This window comes from Grammomys surdaster, unplaced genomic scaffold (genome assembly GCF_004785775.1).
Source record: "Grammomys surdaster isolate TR1022 unplaced genomic scaffold, NIH_TR_1.0 97, whole genome shotgun sequence".
NCBI classification, from domain to species: domain Eukaryota; kingdom Metazoa; phylum Chordata; class Mammalia; order Rodentia; family Muridae; genus Grammomys; species Grammomys surdaster.
The window spans coordinates 18,250,672-18,269,095 of NW_021604576.1; the positions used below are offsets into that span (position 1 = coordinate 18,250,672).

Genomic DNA, 18,424 nt, shown 5'->3' on the forward strand with positions numbered 1-18,424 from the left:
ATATATATATATATATATATATATATATATATATATATATATATATAAAAATAGATCATGTAGGCAGGGACTCTGATAGGTCTCAGAGCCAGGGGCTCCCCAAGCTCCCACAACCAGGACCAGAGGTAGCTAATAACCCAAATGACCTCTGTGCTGTATTACTGAGACCAGGTAGACCTTCGGGCCCTTAAACTAGTACAGGAAGTCTGTCTCTAGAACCCATCTTCTTGGAAGAAGTGATATGTGCTGTGAGTCAAGTTCTGATGTAATTATGCACTGGGGATTATATTTCACTTATTTTTCCAAACTATACTGGGCTTAAATATGTTGGGAACAAACCGCCTGCTATCAGACTCTTTAGAAGTCTTGATCCAGGCTGATGAAGTCAGTGTGAACTGAGCTTTCACACCTGCAGAGAGCCTTCACACAGGCACAGGGTTGTGCTGAGGCGCACTGAAGGATGGAAGAGCAAGCTGCCAAGACACAGCAGGCTGTGTTGCTCTAAAGACAGCAAGGCGGTGACAAAAGAAAAACTTCAAGAACTAGCAAGTGAGCAAGCGCATGCCAAGGAATGGTGGTAAGAATCACACTTCTTTCGTGGTGAGGACTTTCTCTAAAGCATAGTATTCTGTATGGTTCCTTAAAGCATATCTTAATGAAAAATCTTACCCACTTCACATTTCTTGTCAGTGACAAGGAAAGTATACTTTCACAGCAGAAGAAAACAAGTGCCTAGCTTAGCAGTAACCCTGAGGTCCCCTGCCATGTCTGCCTCTGTGTAGAAGGCAGTCTGGAGTTCATACTACTGACCATGGCATGTGCTTGCAGAAGTATTTCTTGGAACTTAAATAACTGTTGAACTGCTGTTCAGAGACATGAACAGTAGCACTTGGAGGTCTTGCTAGTCACAGGCTTGTGGGCCTCACTCAGAATTCCAGTCATGAATATTAAACTCAGCTCTGTAGATGAGGAATGGGCCCAAGAATTCACCTCCCCAGCATCCACTGCTGCCGTCTAGGGACCACACTCTCAGAAGCATGAACCACTGCCTCAGACCTTTCTGGCAGAAGTGCAGGGTTGAAGACATAACTTAAACACTCACGAAGACACTAGCAAAGAAATTAAGAAGGCAAGAGGGAAACCAGCATGGGTGCTTAGAAGAGACAGAAAGCTGGAAGGAATCGAGAGGCACTCAAAGGGACTACAGAACGCCAGTCAGGTGCACAAAGGATCCTAAACCAAGGTTCAAGCCAAACAGCTGGGTGTGGCAGCACACACTCATCACCCCAGCTATGTAATATGGTGGAGGTCAGCTGGGCTACATGAGACTTTGTTGCAAAAAAAAAAAAAAATCCAATTAAAATTTAAATCTACGTTAAAACAAGGCCAAATGAAGTGTATCAAGGTATGTTACTTGAAATACTTTGACTTGAAACCATTTGGAACTGAGGAGAATTGAGAAGTTGGGATGAGCAAAGTTTAGCTACTCTACGCTATTCAACAAAAAGTAGAAAATAAATGATTCCTTCATGGATGCCCTAGCAGAAAGCACACAAGTTAGTTGTCAGACATGCTTGCCAGCTTACTAGAGACATCCATGCAATGCATCCTATTAGCTAGCCTTCTTCTGACATTAATCTCCAGATACTTGCATTCCCATAGCAGCTCATTTCCTTCTGGCCTCCCACTTCTTTAAAATTATCTTGTTCTTTGTTATAGATTGGATATCGTCTGGAGTGTTAAACAAGTTGCTTAACATTTGTCCATTACATTCCTATCTCATATATGTGATATATCAGCTAACAAACTATTGTTTTTATAACTCTCAAAAAATGTAAAGAAATAACTCGTGGGAACAGAACTAAATACAATTCTTGGAAACAACTGAGAAATTGTGACTGTGGACTGGATATTGTGCAGTTACTGTTGATTCTCTTAGATCTGATGCACCATGTTTATCCCCGGTGAGCACACTGTCAGGTACTGAGAGGCGGTAGGACTGCAGGGCACAGCCATTCAGTCTCCCTCAGTTCCAGAAGAAAAACAGAGAGGCACTAGGGGGATGAAACAGAGCAGGCTAAGAACTGAAGCTGGGTGTGTGGCCTCTGCTTCTGATCCAGCACTTGGAAGGGAGTCAGAGTTCAAGACCAACCTGGGCCACACAGTGTGACTTTTTCTTAAAACAAAACCAGAAAATTGGTTGACTCTCAGCACAGGTATAAAAGTATTCATTACTTCAGTCTTCTCTCAGCTTTTCTTTGTGTTAGACAGTTTTCCTGATGAAAAGTTGAACAGAGGAGCTGGTGGTGTGCCTCAGTTAGTAGGTCCTTGCTTAACACACTTGGGTTCAGTCCCCAGCATATGAGAACAGGCGTGGCGTGCAGATCTGCAACCCCAGCATCTGGGAAACGGAGGTGGACAATCAAAAGTTCCAGGCTTCCTCAGCTACAGTGTGTCTGAGACAAGCTGGATCCCACACGACCCAGTCTCAGAAGAGCACAGTTGAAAAAGCCTAAACATCAGTAGTGTTTTTTTAAATCACCACAGCCTTGTGGGTAATTGGCAGCCTCTCTAATGCTAATTTTCCTTTTCCTTTCTTTTAAAATGTTCTGAAATTTTTTTATTTAAAAAAAAAAAGCTCTGAAATGAAAATGTATTGCTTTTCTCTTTTTCTTCTTCATGGTTTTGGTTTTTAAAGACAGAGTTTCTCTGTGTAGCTCTGGGTGTCCTGGAAGTCATTCTTTAAGACCAGGCTGGCATCACTCTTAAGAGACCTCTTTATCTTGTGTGAGTGTGCACCACCACCACCCCGTCCCCTTCCTTTCTCTCTCTCTCTCTCTCTCTCTCTCTCTCTCTCTCTCTCTCTTTCTTTCTTTTTTCTTTTAAGAGACAAAGTCTCACTATGTTGCCCAAGACAGTCCTTGAGTTTGTGATTCTCCTGACTCAGCCTCCTAAGTGCTGACATTACAGGCATGCGCCACAATGCCTGGCAGGAAAACATGACTTCTATAATCTTGACTCTTTTTACATGCTCGAGGCTGGCACATGCTAGGCCAAGGCTCTAGCACTGAACCACAGCACATGCCCTTCCTAGCTGTCGTCAGGAGAGTGAGCCCTTGCTTACTTGGTGCTGGGTCTTGCTCTCCATCTGGCCCAGCTTTGTGTTCACTTTATCCTGCACCGATCCCAGCTCAGCTCTTATCTCCTCCACAGTTGCCTCCAACTGGTTCTCCAGCTTGTTGATTAGAGGTTCACAGCGACAACCTTTTATTGGCGCCTAGGAGGGAAAGAGAAAGGAATTGAGGGTGGAAAGATGCCTCCATGAGCAAGACTACTCACTGTTTAAGTTTGAGGACCTAAGTTCAGATCCCAGAATCCATATAAATATACAGTTATGGCCGGCTGTGTGTCTAATCCCAGAGCTGGGGGAGGCAGCAACAGGAGGATCACTGGAGCTTGCTGGCCTTTAGGTTCAGTGAAAGACCCTGTCTCAGAGGATAAGGTGGGAAGGGATAGAGCAGGGTATCCAGCACCCTCTGCTGGCTTCTACAAGGGCACACACAGGGGTATGCACCCAAATACACACACACACACACACACACACACACACACAAACACACACACACACACACACACAAACACACACACACAAACACACACACACACACAAACACACACAAACACACACACACACAAACAAACAAACACACACACACACACACAAACACACACACACACACACACACAAACACACACACACACACACACACGCACACACGTTGAGATTTGGTCTGTTGCTAATGTGTTGTAATGCTAAACTCTGCACCAAAGGTCTAGGCTCACCAGTAAATTCTCACATGTACAAGCTTTTGTTGTGCAAACCTTGTTCCTTAATTTAAAACTACTGGTTAAATAAAATTGGTGACAGCCAATTACTGGAGGGATTAGAGGTAGATGGGTTGTAAGTTACTGGATTGGAGGTAGAGAAGCAAGAGGAAGAAAGGAGAGATGACAAGTGGGGAGAGAAGAAGGCACCATTTGAAGAGAGGTACCATGAGCACATGGCCAGGAGAAACAGCAAGTGTTTGGGGAACACTGCTGGGGAGATAGTCAGGTCAGCAGTTGGAGAAGCAGATTAGGAGTTACCCCCCAGTAACTGTCAAAGCCAAATAAAATAACCATAGTCTGAATCTCATTTATTTGTCAGCTAGTCAGGGATAAGCTTAAATCGGTTGTATTATACACAAACACACGCACACGCACAAACACATGCATGCATGTGCGCGCACACACACACACAGCGAGAGAGACAGAGACAGACAGACAGACAGACAGACAGACAGAGAGAGAGAGGTTGAAATTAGCCCTTTTTTATTTAATAACCATCTTGAGCAACCACTGTGCAAGGCAGGATACCAGGGGGAGGTGGAAGACCTAAGAGGCCAGACTAATCCCCACGCTAGCTTTGGGATGTCTCGTGAGTTGAGCATCGGGTCCGAACGCACTAAGATTCTGAAGGTCAGACATAGTACCTATCTAAAAGAGGTTTGAATCCACCCACTCTGGGACCTCAAAGCAGAGGTCCCCTAGGGATGGTACAGAATGCTGCAGGCAGTGACTCCCCCTCCCCCGGGGTCTACAGGGTACATCTGCACTGTTTGGATTGGGCCATCCTCCTCCAGGCACAGGTGTCACAGCCTCGGCCCTTGCAGGGCTCTAACCCAACTCGACCTGTGGTACCTGCATCACTTTTCCATCCTCGCCACGGTACAGCGTGTATAGCTGGTATGCCCTGAACCCGTGGGGTGGAGGTGGGGACCAACATCGATGTCTGCTCTTCTTTTTGGGGTGGTGATGACTGTGCAGGTTCTTTTGGTGTCCAGGCTGTTGGTCGGCTGCTGGGGTGGGGTCAGATAGTGCTGACACCTATGGGAAGGAAGGGTTGCCACTCCTAAGCCCTGGCAACACTCACCAGGGTGACACCCTGCCAGCATTTCCCACCTCTCATGCAACACTACATAGTATAATCCTGTCTCAAAAATAAAAAATAAAGACCCCCACCTTGCTTCTGGGCTCAGAGCAACACACCCAGAAACCCATGAGTACCATCTCCTCTGTCTAAAGCCAGGGAGTTTCATTTTTGTGCCTGTTCCCAAACTGCCAGCCATAGGAATGCTGTCCTAGCTGGCAAGTCAACCTAGACCCTCCTGCAAGCCAGCCCATGGCTCCCCCCCCCGGGGGGGGCGGGGGGGGGGGGTCGGGACCGCTGGCCTTGACTTTTTCCTCCTTTCATCTTTTCTTGGGTCCTGGGAAGCTGGTGGGCAATCTCTTCTAGCTTCCTCCTTTTGGGGTACAGCTTGTTCACTGCTGGGGGTGTCTCCTGCTGAGACACTTCCCTACAAAGGAAAAAGCCCCCTAAATTATTCCACTTGAGGCTTTTGCCTGACTCCAGCTGGGAACACTTGTGCTTGCAAGACTCCACCCAACAATGGGGACATTAACCAGACAGACATCTTCTACATGGGGGCAGGCTTGGCAGCAGCTTCTCTTGTCTGGCTGGGCTTTTATTTGTAGGAAATGAAGCATGCTCTCCGGTGTACACTTAGATGCTTGGTTTAAAGGTGTGTGGCACCATGCCTAGCTTAGAAATAGCTTATGTCTTCAGAAAAAGTCTCTATATCATGGTCCCTCCCAAGAACTCTCAAAGAGCTGGGCACGCCACACATGTCTTTAATCTCAGCAGAGGCAGGTATAACTCTGAGTTCAAGGCCAGCTTAGTCTACTTAGTGAGTTCCAGACCTGCCAGGGCTACACAATGAGACTTTGTCCCCCGCACCCTCCTCCAAAAACAAACAAACAAACAAACAACCTTAACAAGGGATACCATATAGTTTACTGCCCAATGGCATCTGCTGTGGGGACTCCCAATGCAAGCTCGGAACCTATGTACTATCCAATTCTGGTGTGCCTGGTGCCCTCCTTTTCTGATGTACACACAGAAGCCATTCTCTAGTTAGAAACTGAAGCAGCAGCTTGCCCTAGTGGGTCTCAGAATCACCTAGAAAGCTGTTTCCAACAGACCAGGTTGCCCACCCAAAGCTCCTGTTCCAGCAGGTCCAAGCTGAGCCCAGAGAGTCTCCATTACTAACAAGGCTCCAGGTGACAACATAGCAGCACAGAAGAATCAAACCACTGCACAAATCAGGCAGAGTGCCGGTGTGTGTGCATGATAGGACAAAGGCCGAGGGCATGTGGGGCACATAGGGAGGATGAAGGCCACTCCCTCACATACATATAAAGACACAGGATCTGGAACTGTGGACAGAACTAGGTTCATGAGAGAGGGATAGCAGCCTGAACCCAGGGGGATGGCCAGGCTGAGGCGGGAGGCAGTGAGGCTGGGCAAGAGGACACCTGACCTGGGGTTTGTGGAAGAGCCCTACCCCGTACCTTGCTCTGTGCCACCTCATCTCTGGGCACAGACTGGGCCCTCCTCTCTTCCTTGAGCCTCTCTCTCCTTTTCCTCAGGCTTCGCCCACGACTGAAACGCAAGATCTAAAGAAGACAAATACCACAATTGTAGGGGTAAAGGGAGACACAGAATCAGCATGTGGTCAAGAATTCTCCCTGGCACTCTGACCTAACAGAACCCACAGCTTGGTGGCAAAACTTAATAGTCATAGAAACCTCTGGACCTCGTATGCTTCCTTCTCCTTAGTCTTGTGCTGAGCACAACAGGGACCCAGAAAAGGGTAGGATATCATCTCTGAGCACAAGAGACTTCTATAATGATAACAACACCAAGCATTTATGTGCTGGGCTGGCATGGCCAGACAGGTGTGTGGTGCCTAACTCCAGAGACTGCCACCTCCATAAAACAAGGATCAGAATGTCATGCCATGAAGGTAGCCCTGCTCTGGGCAGTTTCATTTTCTACCTTCCAGGTCCCTTGACCAAAGTGCATGCCCAAAACACTGTCGACTTAATTCAGATGACATTGAGGGTATCTGTGAGCCATCAGTCTGACTGTGGAGCCCCGAAGGAAGACTGGTGTCTGCCCCTAACAATGCAGTTAAGGTGGAAAGAGCCAGGAGATGTTAGGGTACCCAGCAGCAGCTGGATGAGGAGCTTTGGCACATGGTTTCGGCTACTAAGCTCCTCATCAAGGAGAATCAGCCAGGAACAGGAGATGGCTGTATCCGTAGTCACTGCTTGCCCTTAGTCACTAAGATGCTTAGTTGGCAGAGTGTATTTTGCCACAGAACACAGATCTGAAGAACCAGGGGCCTTCAACCTCTGGCCCATAGTCTCAGAGCCACTGCCATAAACCACAGTTAGTGACAGTTCAGACTCATTGTAAGTCAAGTCTGACAAAGCCACTAGCACTGATTGTTTGCCTGGTCTATGGAATCTGACATCAAGGCCCAGCTGAACTCAAGCCTGAACTTCTTCCTATTTGTGAGACACTGCAGCCATATATGACAAGTGACTCAAGGACAACTAAACCCAAAACAGCAGCAGCAAGCGTCCTTCCACAAATGTGCTAGTAACCCGAGAAGAACCATAAGGCCCACAGCCATTCCCAGGGTAACGTGGACCAAACAGAACATCAGCAGCCCTTTCCAGGCTGCAGCAGTCAGTGAATGCTGGCCCAGGGGCCCAGAGGAAAAGGTGTATTCTTAGTGTTGCTGCGGTCATCAAAGGCTGTGCTTAACTAAGGGCTTCAGCAAAGGGGCTTTTGTTTATAGGCAAAGCAGATAACAACTGGCAACAAAACAATGTGCAAAGAGTGTACTATGTATATTCAAAGTTCTTCAGTGTGAGAATGAGATTTGGTATGTAAAACTGTACATGGAATGTGATGGTTTGTATATGCTTGGCCCAGGGAGTGGCACTGTTGGGAGGTGTGGCCTTGTGGGCGTGGACTTTAAGACCTTTGTCCTAGCTGCCTGAAGTCAGTATTCAGCTAGCAGCCTTCATATGAAGATATAGAACTCTCAGCTCCTTCTGCACCGTGCCTGCCTGGATGCTGCCATATTCCCCCACCTTGATGATAATGGACTGAACCTCTGAACCTGTAAGCCAGCCCCAATTAAATGTTGTCCTAATAAGAGTTGCCTGGGTCATGGTGTCTGTTCACAGCAGTAAAACTCTAAGACATGGAATTTCTACAGTATGTACAGTTGCTGTTCAGTTGTATATAGAAAACCTAAGCCATTTTTATCAAATTTTTTATGTGTATGAGTTTTGCCTATATGTATTATGTATGTGTATGTATATGTATGTATGTATACACACACACACACACACACACACACACACACACTTGTGCATGCAGTACCCACAGAGGCCAGAAGAGGGCACTGGATCCTTGAAACTGGAATTGTAGATGGTTGTAAGCTATGATGTGGGTGTGGAAATTGGACCTGGGTCCTCTGCAAGAGCAGCCAGTGCTCTCAGCTTCCAAACTACCTCTCCAGCCCCCTAAGCCACTGTTAAACAGAAACGCAAAGGAGAACTGTTCACCAAGAGAACCAAGTTGAAGATCTTTGAGCTCTGGAAGATAAGTGCCAGGTGTGACTAGCACACACCACTCTCTGTGTGCCTGGTGACTTCTGCAGTCCCACAGGACACGGTGCCCTGTGTGTGTGGCTGAGGACAGGGCTGAGTGGATATCAGACGCTGAAATGGCAGACAGATGGACTACTGCCGACACCTGGCATTCTCTACTTTCTATCTTTTGCAAAGTGGGAGTGAGGTGGGGTATCCCACTCTTGCATGACCCTGACTAGGGGCAACAGGGAATGAAGAACACAAAGGTGCACGGACACCCGGACACAGAGAAGCTGAGACCAGCTTGGCTGTGCTCACGATGATGGAGCAGCTGCAGCAACCTGGAAGCTCAGCAAGCTCATCACGTACAGTTGAATAGGGGGCGGGGTTACTAGATGCAAGGGGGCGTGGTTTACTGTACACTGCTGAATAAGGAGGCAGGTGTTGCCACTCTTAAGTTTGAGCATGAGAATGAGTCTCTGTAGGGGAGCAGTCTTCAAACTGCAAACATCCTTGGAGGACAAGTTATGGTGAACAGTTTTGCATGCACTTTCAGCATCCGCACATGGACCAGAAGGGTTTTGAGCTCCTCTGTTCTCAGCGTTGAGGGCTCACTGGCTTTGCCATCCCTCCAACATCAGCTGGGGGAGGCTCTGCATCCTCCATGGATCTAAGGCATCAGGGTCCTTGACATGGGCATTCTCATCTCAACGATACACATTCCCTCAGGATTTCATACTGCATTTCTAGTGGCTTCTCACCCCCATGCCTGCATCGGAGTGCGTGGATATACAGACACCACTGAGTATATCCACTCACTGACCGTCTCCATGTGTTCCTCTTACAAAAGAGAGGAATTGCTAGCAGTCTAGAAACTGCTGCCAGTCATATCAGCATGAGGGCCACGTGACACGCTGGGCCCTGGTACTAGCAGCATGGTACCCGGAAGCTTGTTTTCACTCCCTGAGCCTCAATAAGGAGAATTCAGTGTTTCCAGCCTTGCTCTGGAATAGCCTGCCTTCCCAACACTAAGGAAATGACCCTACTAGACCACATAATTGTGAACACTCCAGAACACTGTCCTGTCTTAGCTATGGCCTAAGGGAGGGTGGAAAGGATAGGTCCAGCTATACAGAGACTTTCAGCAGAGGGTGTAAGTATGAAAGAAGAAAAGCTGTGATTCCCAGTTGCCATGATTACAAACTCCTATGGTTACTTAATGTCAACCTCAATTAATGAAATCAGCCATTGTTTCTGAGTAAGGCGCAGAGTACTCAGACTCAACTAAAAAGAGGTGTTGGGGGGGAAACCTATTCTGTAGTTACTGATTCTGGTGGATACTTACTGATATATCTAGACAGAATGCTCCTCTGACCTACTTTCTTTGGGAAATGGCTCCTTATTTCTCCAAGGCCCTTGTCTAGTATGTTGTAGGAGGCCACAGCCTGCAGCCACAGCCTTGTCCTATAGTGGTTTGAACTGGAACATCTTCCCTGGCTGGGCATCTGAGAAGGGAGGGTCCAGGAAGCTCATGGCAGCAAGATCACACCACGGCGAGACAATGGCACCCTGGATAAAGAGCTGGCCTCGGTACCACATGGACTCGTACACTCTAAACTGCCTGGCCTCTTAGCCCATCAATCCTTAGTTATTTTCAACAACTGGCTTCAGTAGCTCACGGCCAGAGGAATCCCAGCTACCGTGCAGCCCCACATGATCAGTAAGACGCAGTAAGTCCTACCTGGGGAGCCTTGGTGAGGAGTAGAGCAACTTCAGGATTATTGTGATAGCGGGCAGTCTCCAGCGGGGTCTGGCCTGCCTGAAGAAAGACATGGGGAGGGAGGTAACAAAGGAACGCCAGCAGTAGGGTAGCTCCACGTCACATCACACTCAAGGAAGGCCACTCCTAGACCTCACCTCCTCGGTGGAGTACATCAACACGGCCCATTAAAGCCTGTTAGCCTCAGAGGGAGGAAAAGAGGGAGGGGTAAGCATAAAGAAGGACAAGGTGGGCATTTCTGTTGAGCAACACAAAGGATCAGAAAATCCAGCCAGGCATGACTTCTCCTACAGGAGCAACCTCAGCACAAACAAAGCTCCAGCCATGCAGGTTGTACAATTAAACACCAGGAATGGATTCCAAAGGAAAGGAGAGTGTCCTGGTCACTGTGGACAGCACCACACAGGTTCAGAGCTATACTGGAGGAAGAAGATGGGGTTAGGGCAGGGTAAGCTAGACACAGAAACAAAGAACACCCCAGCTTCAGTGCCGCAGGTCCCTGGGAGGAAGAAGGGACCTACAACTACGGGGCCTGCAAAAGTGATCAGGCACACCAGGAAAGGAAGGATGGAGGGGCAGTCTCAGAGAGAAAGGCAGTGGAGTTCTGGGCTTATCACCTGGTCAGGAGGCCCACAGGCCAGCTTGTTGAGAACCCTCAGAACTCTCCTCTTGCCAGGCTGTGCTCACCCAGCTTAGTGTGTAAAAGAATTGTTAACTCCTGGGGCTGCTTAGAGCTGGCCCAATTCAGATGAGGGCCCCGGGGTTATGGCTTGGGTGAGCTCACTGAATCCTTAGGACCTGCGTGTCCGTAGAACTACTACTGTGGTTCAACTTACATTGTTCACAATGGTAGTGTCAGCACCAGCTTCCAGCAGGATTTTAACTACCTTCTTGTGATTTAGGGCAGCAGCCACATGGAGGGCCGTGTCTCCAGCCTGCAAGCAACCAGAAGAGAGCTTGCTCAACAGACCTATTGCTCATAAGCTAGCTACGCAGCTCTGCCTAGGATGTTCTACAAATCCAAACAAGACTTGTCATAAAAACATAAAGCTCGCTGTGCAAGCCTGGAAGAGCCCCCAAAGCCAAATGGTCAATGCGATTACCACATACTCCTTCCTGCCTGAGGAGACCAGAAGCTGCAAACCAGGATTACATGTGTAGATGTGAAAAGGACCAGTTGGGTTGCTGAGAATGGAGGGCCTTAAGCCCCTGGGAGACAGACGTGGGGACTGAGATCGGGTCACCCTGTGTATCAGCCCAGGGGGTCAGGGTTAGAAGCACTTGGCTTCTGAGCTGAGACTGAGGAAAAGCTGAGAACTCGTGCCTGCCCCTCAGCCAGCTCCATGGACCAGGAACCCCAGGAAAGTTCTTCTGCAGGCTCCGGTGGAGACACCGAGGCCCAGGCTTTGGTTAAAGCTCACTGTTTTCTGCACTTCCACCTCCAGCCTTCACAGTTTCATATTCTCTTATAAGAAGTGCTCCCAGAGGACCAGCCCTGAAAGGAAGACAGTTCCCAAAGGCTCAACTTTAAAGAAACAGGAGACTTGGCAGCTCACACAGAAGGGGCAGTGCAGGGAACAGGAAAACGGTGGAATTCCTGAGACAGCTGGAATTCCTGGCTTCTTTTCTATGCTACAGTCCTTTCTGTAGGTTTTCTTGGTAAAATCCCAGTGTAAGCAAAAGCTATGGCAAGCTCTCCCCAAAATGCTCACCGTGGAGCTGTGGTGATATGCACTGGGATGGTAAGGATGCATCTCCAAGGATGGAGGCGGCCAGCTAAGCCAGGCCACTGTAACAGTGGGATACCCACCCAGAACAATGTTGGTGGGGTCCCGGACAAGTCAGAAGGCAACCTTTCCCAGCAGCCTCTACCCCTGTCGGTACCCCATTAGGCTGTCCTTGTGGGGACAGTGCCGTGGCCATGAAGAGGTGCACGCACTGACCTGGTTCTTTTCATGAACAGAGCAGAAAGCACTGAGGAGCAGTCTGATGACGGACAAGTGATTATACCGTGCAGCCACGTGCAAACACGTGTCCCCTGCCTGTGGATGGAAGCAAACTCTCAGCAATCAGCAGTTACAAAACAACAACAACAAAGATGCTCACTTAAAACCTGGCAGACAACTGAATGCTGTAGGGAGCGCTAACCTCAACTATAAGCCAATCCCAAGAATCTTTGCTTTGTTTTTGTGCATATAAAACTAGATGCCCACTTCCCATGAGTACTTTGGAAAAGCTAATGCGGGTGATAATGGAGCCTGACTGACCTCTCCTACAACACAAAGTGTCTGAAATAAATGAAGTGAAGAGCAATCAAGTCTTGCTTTGGAAATGAGTTTTCCAGCAGGGACCCATCACAGCTGGAAGGCTGCTCTCATCCCCTATGGAGCAATACAGACCAGGGGACTGAGGAACAGAAAGACTCAGAATCCTTAGCGGGCAAGGCTAGACTCCACTGCCTTTGACAACACAGAGAGACATCACTGTATTCTACAGGCTCTGGCTGGTGTTTTCTTTCTGTCTAGACAATCATGGCCACTTGGCACAGCTGTCTCCTTTGGACTAAGAAATAGGCAATGCTAGGGTTCAGAGAATTCTAGAACTATATTATATAAGTCTGCCTCCTAAACAGGGAGATACTGGCAATTTCTGAGAGAAGCTTAAACCACAAGCTTTCTTCAGAAAGCACAGGAGGAAGATGTTCTCAAGCCCTTCTAGTCACACACTGTTCTAGAACAGTGCTCTGCCAGCTAGTGGGAAGGACACTACAGTTATCAACAGCTGCCCTTCAAAGAGGCTCAGTACTGAGTACCACAGAACAGCCCTGCCTGGTACTGTTCCCACAGCAGCATTATGACCCTCTATGTGGGTACACATTCTTAAAGCATTTATACCAGTGCTTCTCAACCTTCCGAATGGTGCGACCCTTTAATGCAGTTCCTCATGTTGTGGTGACCCCAACTGTAGAATTATTTTTATTGCCATTTCATAACTGTGATTTTGCTACTGTTCTGAATTGTAATATATTTTTGGAGACAGAGGTTTGTCAAAGGGGTCGAGACCCACAGATTGAGAACTGCTGATTCATAGGCTTTCTAGTCCTGACAGATACACAGTAAGAAATGCTAAGGTAAATTTGAGGCATATATGGGGAAAGCAGCATTTTCCCTAAGTAACCCCTCAGAAAACAGCAAAATCCTAATTTAGAGGTTAGGCCCGAAACTCTCTGGCACTTTAGTTTGTAGATATTAACACTGACTCTGCTTTGGGGGCATTCTTTTCCAAGGTTATATAACAGTGCCCGTTAGAGGCTGGTACTTTCACCCACATTATTTTTGAGGTCAGCCCGGGAGCCGCCCAGCAGGAGGACACGCGTGCTCTGGGAGTGACTGTTCTGGCAGGCCAGGTGTAGAGCCGTGTTCCCTGCCTTGGAGAGACAGAGAGAAGGGAGGACACGTTAGCAGCACAAACCTGCACAGACCTGCAGTGCACAGTGAGATACTTACTCAGGGAGACGTCAGCCATTGTCACATTCTACACCGTGATAGGGATCCCAGCTGCTGTCTCAGACACAGGAATAGTGACTGTAGAGTCCCCTCTGTCCCTAAACCTTGGCTCTGAGCCCCACCTCTGCCCCTCATGAGTTAAAGCCAATCAGAAAAAAAACTTCACTTGGTTAGCCTTGACTTCTTTACCAGAAGCAGAGCTTGAACCTCCTTCCTGAGGCCCTGAAAAGAGTCGTTGGTCCTTGTGTTTTCTGAACCACGAGCATGTGTACAGTGCTGAACCCATCTCAGATAGGACTCGGTCCAGTGTGGGCAGTAGCTCTGCTACAAACACCTCCTGGAAAGGGAGGCTAACATGTGACTTGCACGCCTGCACTGAGATGACACCTGCCCTGAGACACCTGTACTGAGATGCCTGCCCTGAGACACCTGTATTGAGACACCTGTACTGAGATGCCTGTTCTTCAATGTTTTTAAACATAATCATTTGAACTATGGAAAGATGTTGACCTAAGGGGCAATACTTAAACACCACCTAAGAAGAATGTCAACAAAGATTTTACAAATGCCATGGTGTGAACCGAACTCTTAGATTCCAGGGCAACAGGGTCCTAACAGCTGCTGATAACCCCCAGAAAAGCATTTTCTCATTACTTAATGGGAAAAGCAGGTAATGCATTCTGAGCACACAGTCAAATGCAGGCTCAAGACTCTGTCCTGATGAGCTTGAGAGCTGTGGTTGCACCTGCCCAGAGCTCTGTGCATCCCTCCCACACCTCCTCTCCTCCGGACCTCACTGCAGTCTCCAGAAACCCCAGATATTAGGTTCCTTTTGAAAAAGAATTCTACAAGCAAATAAATTAATAAGTAAAATGAAAACTGCGTGTTGTCAGTGTTCTCTGTGTGTTCTCATAACCATGTCTCTAGTCAGACTTGCTGGGCATTTACTAGGACCGAGGAGGAAGGCAAGCCCAACGGCCTGGTGAGGTAGGCTGTCTCAGCCTTCCCTGTGAGCCCTTGCTGCACACCAGAAGCACCTGGGATGAAGATGCTTTCGAGCTCCATCAGTGCAGGCCTGGGCTCTGCTTTCCTCAGCCTGTGGGGTGGAGCCTGGTCAAACAGTCCGAGTCTCACATTCTCTCTGGTCACCAGACCTGGCTTTTTGTTGATGTATTGTTAGTTTTTTGTTTGCTTGTTTGTTTTTTAGGTTTTAAATCTCCTACAACCTACTGTACAGTTAAGAACCACGCACAGCTAACTTTCCACAGCAAGGCATCCATTTATGTCTTACACACTCCTGATCTCTAAGCTGCTGACTTCAAGGCAGCAGTTAAATATGTGCTGAGAAAATGAGTGAATGAAAGAAACCCAATGGTTCCAGAGAGATGGTATATCCAAGTTTACTTTGTCACTAAGAAAATATCCATTATGCAAGTACATTGTGGGAAATCCTCAGGCTCCTTAAACACTGGCCACCCAAAGAAAGAAAAGGCAACCCCTTCTCAACACCACTCTGTTCTCAACACTACTTACAAATATTCTAAGGGTACTGATAACGCAACGCTTCTTTTATTTCTTTAAATAACATTGGTCTCTTCTCCTAATGGCTGAAGAAATAATCAGTTCAGTTTAAAAATTTTGGAAAATGCACAAAAGTAAAAACAACATCAAAAGTTAGTAAGTCTAAATTGAAATAGATAGCCACCATTACTATCTGGGTGATATCTTTCCAGGCTTAGTTTTTACAAAATGTAAATTCACGTTAGCACTGAGGCACATATATGTGCCATGTTTTTTCACAACTTATAACATTATCAACAAAACTGTGACTTAAATTGTATTAATTAGGTTGACTCTGACTGAGAAACTTTATATTCTTCTGCATTTTTTACTGCTTTGCTTATTGCTATCACAGATATGCTTAAGGATAAAGTTCTCCCAGCATACCTCACTGCTTTAAGAACAGAAACCCCAGACAGTAGCTACCATACAAATAGGTAAGAACTCCTTTTCCTTTTGGGTGATGCAGGGGATTGACCCTGGGCACGGCAGGCAAGTGTTGCATTCCTGGCTGTATATCCCAGTACAATAGGAACATTCTGGCTCTACAACTTGCCTCCCAAAGGCAGCCGCTCCAACCCCATCTTCCCAGCCCACCTTATTGTACCACACTGGAACTATCTATTAGCATTTTCACTCTTTGCTCGCATTTTTCATGCCAACTCTCTATTGCTGTCCTTTTATAATGATGTCAAAGATGACGAGGACAGGTTCTCAGCAGTGGCCAGGGGTTTCTCACACCAGCATGGTCTCAGCACGCTGGAATGCTTCCCCTGCCTGGACCACCAGCCAACAACCTACCTCTGCAGAGAGCCGTCTAGGTGAGGCTGCCCCAGTGAGCATGCCCCAGTGAGCTCTACCCGGTGCTTCTCATGGGTCACAGACAAACAGGAATAAAGACTACCATAGCCCACTGTTAAGGAGGAGGTCAGCTGCCGGGCCTCACCTTGTTTCTGGCGAGCACATTGGCTCCGGCTTTAACGAGCAGCTTGGCTGACTGGCTGAATCCATGCCAGGCGGCTTCATGCAGGGCTGTATTCCCATCCTGAATAACACATAGGCAAGACAACATGTTATGCAGGCTCTGGCTCTAAAAGCACGACGCTACAGTAGCTACAGGGCCTTCTGCAACCGGTGCCCATCGGAACCACAGAGCACAGGAAAAGATCTCAGGGGCCAGTTTCTCCACTCTCCTAGAACCAGCAGGACAAGAGCCACTCTGGACACATGGAGGAGAAACGGCCTCAGGAGATGCAGCAGGTAGGCCTTTCCTTGGAAGCACGCCATCCAGAAAGGCTCCAGAGCCTCCCACAGCTCTGTCTGTAGAAAACAGCACACTTGGGATGGGACACTGTCATTCCTTCCCAGTTCCACTGTCCCCTAGGCTACACCATGCTCCTGATACCAGAAGAAGTCCTGAAAAAATGAGCCTTATTACATAGAAAACCCACCCAATCCCATTTCTTCACACATGAAAAATATTTAGTTATTGAAGATAGAGTCTCACTATTTCCCCTGGCTGGCCTAGAACTCGAAATATAGACTAGGCTGGCCTCAAATCCAGAGACCTTGTGAGAGCTAAGATTAAAGGCATGCAACACCATACTCTTGTCTTTGTCAAAATGTAGTGATCTCTGGTTCAGTATTAAACCCCTAGGACTCTAAAAGACCAGTCATCAAAGAAACACTGTAAATAAGCTAACCAAGACTTCTAGATATGTGGCTTTTATATACAAACTAATAAAATGGCTCCCTTTGCTTTAGTTACTAGGAGAGAGGGAATGAAGGATGGGCAGGCAGGAACACACATGTAGCTCCAGGCCGTCATGCTTAGGCAAGGGTACATTCTACAGCTATGTACATCCAGAGACCTGCACGGAAGAGCTAAGGCCTAATGCAGGGAGAGCCAGGGTTCCAGAGTTGAGGAGCAGAGCAATGCTGGGGAGGGCAAGAGGTCACCAGGCCCAGATGGGGCCATTATGGGAGCAGCAGCATAAAGAGACAGGAAAACAGAAGGGCTCTGGGCTGCGGAGGAACCACTCCTGAGCCAGGGCCCTAGGATGTGCTGAGGAATCTCGTGCCGCACTTCCAGTCTGCGAACTTTTCTGCATGTTACACCTCTTAATGAAAAGCTGGGGGTCGGGAGAAAGACACAGAGACTGCAAGGCACTAAATACAAACACCCACATTCTGAGATTCGACAATTTAAAAACATGGGGCTAGTATAAAATTCTTATAAGAAATAAATGATTGGTTCTTTTTTTTTTTTTCTTTAATAGCTAGGAAATTTAACTTGCTTGCTCATCTAAAAAGTAGAGCCTCTGAGAGTGCCTCTTCCTCTCACCTTCAATAGATTTTCACAGGTCCTGAGCTCTGCATTTCCCTTCGTTTACCTGGACTTAAGCGGTTAGCACAGAGCCACAGATTAGTGGGAAGGGTTTTAAAATAAACACAACTTCTGGGCTCCCAGATACTCTTTCAGAGATGGCTAGGTTGACCTCTCTTGTTGGCTGGGAGGAAGGACAGCATCTTGAACGTACCACAGTGAGTCAGGCCGGCTCCTCAGCTGACTGTGGAGTCAGCCCTTTCCACTCCACTCACCTTGTCCTGTCTGTCCAGGGCACATCCCTCCTGGATAAGCGCTGTGAGGATCTCAGTATTTCCCACCACAGTGGCTCGGTGCAAGGCTGTCTGGTCCCCCTACAAAATGAGATAGAGGCAAGATCAACAGATTTCTCTAACAGTCTTTCCTTCAGCCAAACTCCAGGGTATCTCTTATCTTCTCCAGGGTATCTCTTATCTTCTTGCAGAAGAGCTTGGTCACCACGGGCAAGGCCAGCTTCGGGGTCCCATTAATAGAGAATGCATGCGGCAGAGCAATTTGTTCATAACCTGGAAGGATCTTATGTCAACAGCAAGAATAGCTGTCGGCCTCAGATCTCCCTGAAGGAGAGCCAGGCCCTTCCTGGCTGCCTAGTGGAGACATGTCTGAGAGCCTGGCTGTGAATGTCACAGTTCAACCAGC

General features: G+C 47.7%; 1 protein-coding gene across 1 annotated transcript in view; it reads right to left on the bottom strand.

Moving 5' to 3' along the window:
- The window catches only part of Ankrd6 (ankyrin repeat domain 6), a 54,827-nt gene that overhangs the window by 4,113 nt on the left and 32,290 nt on the right, over positions 1-18,424 (bottom strand). Inside the window, exons 3-12 of the mRNA XM_028780906.1 lie at positions 18,001-18,099; positions 16,346-16,444; positions 13,662-13,760; positions 12,277-12,375; positions 11,170-11,268; positions 10,295-10,372; positions 6,451-6,555; positions 5,265-5,396; positions 4,741-4,926; positions 3,125-3,277 (exon numbers count right to left, since the gene is read on the bottom strand). Of these exons, the coding sequence (XP_028636739.1) occupies positions 3,125-3,277; positions 4,741-4,926; positions 5,265-5,396; positions 6,451-6,555; positions 10,295-10,372; positions 11,170-11,268; positions 12,277-12,375; positions 13,662-13,760; positions 16,346-16,444; positions 18,001-18,099 (1,149 nt within the window). The remainder of the gene's footprint in view (positions 1-3,124; positions 3,278-4,740; positions 4,927-5,264; positions 5,397-6,450; positions 6,556-10,294; positions 10,373-11,169; positions 11,269-12,276; positions 12,376-13,661; positions 13,761-16,345; positions 16,445-18,000; positions 18,100-18,424) is intronic.